This window comes from Kryptolebias marmoratus, linkage group LG1 (assembly GCF_001649575.2).
Source record: "Kryptolebias marmoratus isolate JLee-2015 linkage group LG1, ASM164957v2, whole genome shotgun sequence".
NCBI lineage: Eukaryota > Metazoa > Chordata > Actinopteri > Cyprinodontiformes > Rivulidae > Kryptolebias > Kryptolebias marmoratus.
In genome coordinates, this window is record NC_051430.1 from 3,624,138 (window position 1) to 3,628,309 (window position 4,172).

At 40.5% G+C, this 4,172-nt stretch overlaps 1 protein-coding gene across 2 annotated transcripts in view; it reads right to left on the minus strand.

The window, feature by feature from the left end:
• Nucleotides 1-4,172, minus strand: part of abca2 (ATP-binding cassette, sub-family A (ABC1), member 2) — a 98,528-nt gene continuing 94,356 nt past the window's right edge. For both annotated transcript variants that reach the window (XM_017432713.3, XM_017432711.3), the window contains one exon: nt 1-3,423. In XM_017432713.3, the coding sequence (XP_017288202.1) occupies nt 3,388-3,423 (36 nt within the window). In that variant the 3' untranslated portion in view covers nt 1-3,387. The remainder of the gene's footprint in view (nt 3,424-4,172) is intronic.

Genomic DNA, 4,172 nt, shown 5'->3' on the forward strand with positions numbered 1-4,172 from the left:
TAAAGCAACAGATTTTCTTATTTAATAACCATCTCAAAATAAAAAATAAATACCATCAGTGAATGAATAATTAGGCTGGAGTCTGCTATGAACAGAGGAGAGAAACAGTCAGTACTGACAGGACAGATTACTACTGAGAGAGACGAGTTAAAACCACATGCCAACAAATATTCAGACATCAGCGTTGTTGTAAATGTAGAAAGTAACCATTTACATTTCCTTAAAAAATGTTACAAGATCATCTTCAGATCCTAAAACATGGAGTGTAACTTCGTTTAAAGAGTAAATCTACAGGTCTGAGAGTTTGTTTAGTGTCACAGTGATGGTAGTGCAGTCCGAGTCAGGAATCACTTCATAGCACAAATTAGTTTCATTATCCTACACACTTTAGGGTTGGGCAGCTGGACAAATATACTGACCATCAACCACTGGAGACTGTCGGCGTTTTTTAGGATAATACAATTTAAATGAAAATCTGAACGTACCCTGATTCTGTGCAACCCACCTCATCCATTCCCAGGGAGAAAAGCCTGATGGACACCTGTTTTAATAATCACCAATAATCTGTGTACTTTGTTTAATTAGCAACTGTCTCTTTAAAGATCATTTTAAAACAATCAAAATGACAAGACAGTTAAAAAAAGAAAACTTGTTAAATAAATATTAGTTTTAAAACAGTCAGTCTATTGTAATAAATAAAAGTAGAAGAAATAATAATAATAATAATAATAATAATAATAATAATAATAAAAACAGTCACTCCTGTTGCTTATAATGGCTCTAAATTTGGAAATTGTACACTGGTAGCATTTTAAGATCAACCAGGATGTAAGACAACTAACGTGGCTTTGCCTTGTGGTTATATTGCTGTTTTCAATTACCTAATTTAAAAAAAACAATTGACAGACAACAGCTAAATATAATAGCCCATAATTTTGATAAAAAGCAGACAAAATAAAGCCACACTGCAGAGTTCACCTGTTCTATAGATTTAATAACGGCTGCTACTTCACAACTATCAGCTGTTAATGTTGTATGTATGTTATATTAATTATATTGTTAGCAGTGAAATGTTGTGGTTGTTTCCTCTGTTGGAGCTCACGTTTATTTCAGTATATTTTCCTTGCAGGTTCCACCTTTCAAACTTGCTGTGTGCTGTGACAATCAGGGTGATTGTGTTTGAAGGTGAGGACATATCAGTTCAGAGGCGGTTGCACAGATTCAGAACATTTTATGCTCAATGTTTTGAGTAACCTCTTGTTTAAAAACCAAAGTAAAACTAAATCAGGAGCTTTGTATGCTTTTTGCCAACAAACAAACTTAGCACAAAACGTAAGGAAATTTGTGTTTGATAATTCCTTTGTTCTTATTGCTTCTTGGCAACAAATTTGATCCTGTTAGAAAACCTGTTTATTTCCCTCAGGAGCAGCAGAGTTGATCATGTTCCCAAATCTTCTCTGCCAACACCAACCAGCTTATTTTGTTATTGACTTCTGTCGATAGAAGAAACAATTCATACTGGCAATTTACAAATTATTATTTTAATAAACAAAGGCCTCAGTAGCATGTGGAAGAACCATACACAGCCACAACTGTCTGGCACCTCCTCCTCGTGCTGCTCACCAGTTTGGCTACACGCTGCTGTGGGAGGGCAACCTATTCTTTAACCAACGTTTGTTGCAAGTCAGCCAGTGTGGTTGTGTTGATCCCACAGGTGTTGAATAAGGTCGAGGTCAGGACTGCAGGCAGGTCGTTGCATCAAACTCTGATAAACCCTGCTCTGTGGGGGCGAGCGGTGTCAGTCTCAGACGGTGGGGATGTAGTATTGCCACACTGGTTGCTGAATCTCATTCCAATACCTGAAGTTGCCCTATGGCACATGCCCTGTCCAAATCAGTGAAACGTGGCGGGCTCGGAGCTGACCGCTGTACCATAATGGGAAATGGACTGCACTTTTGTAGAGCTTTATCTAGTCCAAGGACCCCAAAGCACTTTACACTACAACCATTCACCCTTTCATCCACACATTGATGGTGGTAAACCCACAGCTGCCCTGGGGCGGGGTGACAGAGGTGAGGCTGACATCACACTGGCGCCACCGAGCCCTCTGACCACCACCAGTAGGCAAGGCGGGTGAAGTGTCTTGTCCAAGGACACAACGGCTGAGACTGACAGAGCGGGGGCTCGAACCAGTAACCCTCCGGTTACAGGATGACCCCTACCTCCCCGGTTGTCTCACCTGGGGTATCAGAAGCCAAAAACGAGGCGAAAGCAGAATAAGCTTGTTGACATTGACAGAAGTTTGGCAAGTTTTTTTTTGTTTTTTTTTTAAATGGGGGCAACCCACATTCTCAACTCTGCTGCTGATTCCACAAATGCATTTTCCAAACATATGAGACACCATTTAAGGGGAAAAAGGCTTTCCAACCGTATAAGATTTATTGCCATGAAGTATTATTACAATAAAGAAATAATCAACCAAACACAAATTTCCTAACTTTTTGTGCCTTGTTTAGTTGACTTCCACACTTGTATGGGAGAACAGCCTGGTCCACCCCAGTTTTTTTATTATTTAAAAAAAAAGCACAAATCTTTCACCAGTCATTGGTTGTTGGACTGATAATGAGCGATGGAACAGATTTAGTCCATCACCCAACCCTAACACACTGTGAGCTTTATAGAGAAACCTCTTGTCCACAATGTGATGATATGTTAGGAGCTTAAAAGAACACTCATTAGAAAGAGACCAGACATACAGCATCACAGCAGGTCCAAAGCAGGAAGTCACCATTAGGACTATAATCACACTGTGTACAATTCCTCTGTCTCTGACATCAAAGATAAGGCCAACTGCTTCCACACTTCTCCATCTCAGGATGCACTGGACTATTCCTTTTCCTTTTCTTAGAAAATAAGCCACAAATAGATGCTTCAATATCCAAAATAAATCATTCTTCTTGCCACAGAAAAATAGAGTATTATATTACCATCATGACAGCATGCTCCAGGGCAGGTTGAGTTTGGTTCAGTACCAAGTGCCCACTCTGGTTACATGAATACTTCACTGTACAATCAAGAGAAAGTAAACTGTAGAATAAAACACTTAAATCAAATGCTGCAAACGTCCCATATCCATGAGCCAGCTGCACACACACATTCTCAACATAAATAACTTCAGGAACATTCCTCAGTCCAGGTGCAGGCTGTCCTGCTGCCGGCGGCCAAACGTGTCACATGATATGTTCTGGACCCCTCTGTCCCACTCAGTGGGCTGTAGAGTTTGAGGCTTAAATTTGTAGCTGGTCCTTCTCAGGGTTCAACCTGCAGCTCTGTTCACCCTCTGGGCCTCAGGGCTCAGAGAAACAGATAATCTTCTCCCTTACGGTTTCAGCAGAGGGTGTCTGTGTTGAAGGAAAGCTGCACCTGTTGAACATACACAGATAACACACACTTGAGTCTAATCACTACTTCCTCTAAAAGTCGTGAATACCTTTCTAGGTTTACAGATGGGGAGAATTTTGTTGTTACCCTTCTACATTAATCCAAAAACACTGAAGTGACTGGAGACCTACAGCTCCAGCTTTGTCTCATCAGACCCAGAAGCCTTGGGGTTTGTCAGCATGCATTTTGGTGAATTCCTGTCTGGCTTTTTAGTGTTTTTCTCTCAACAGTAGAGCCTCCTGGCTCTTCTTCCAAGGAGACCATTATGATGGTGCAAATGGAAAGTGACGTACTTTAATCTTAGTTCAGCTTGAATGGTTCTACATGGTTTCTTATCTCTCTTTCTACCATCTGTACTATCTGTCTGATCAACCTGGGCTCACATTTCCTCATGTCCAGGTCCTGGGAGGCTGGCTGCAGTACCATGAACTAGTGCTGGGCGATATAACGATACATATCGTGGGGACGATAGAAAAGTGTCTATCGTGATATATTTTCTTCTATCGTCTCTATAGTTTCTGTCGTTTCTATCATAATTGTATCAATGATTCATGTAAATATTTCATAACGTAGGCTACGGCGATTGTATTAGTGTTGTCACTTTGCATAAATTCAGTTTATAGAAGTGATAAATAAGAAGAAAAAATAACTATTTTGCGAAGAACCTCCGTTTTGCGACATGACGCTGCTTTACGTGTGGGTTAGCGACATGCTTTACGGCAGCAGCTTTC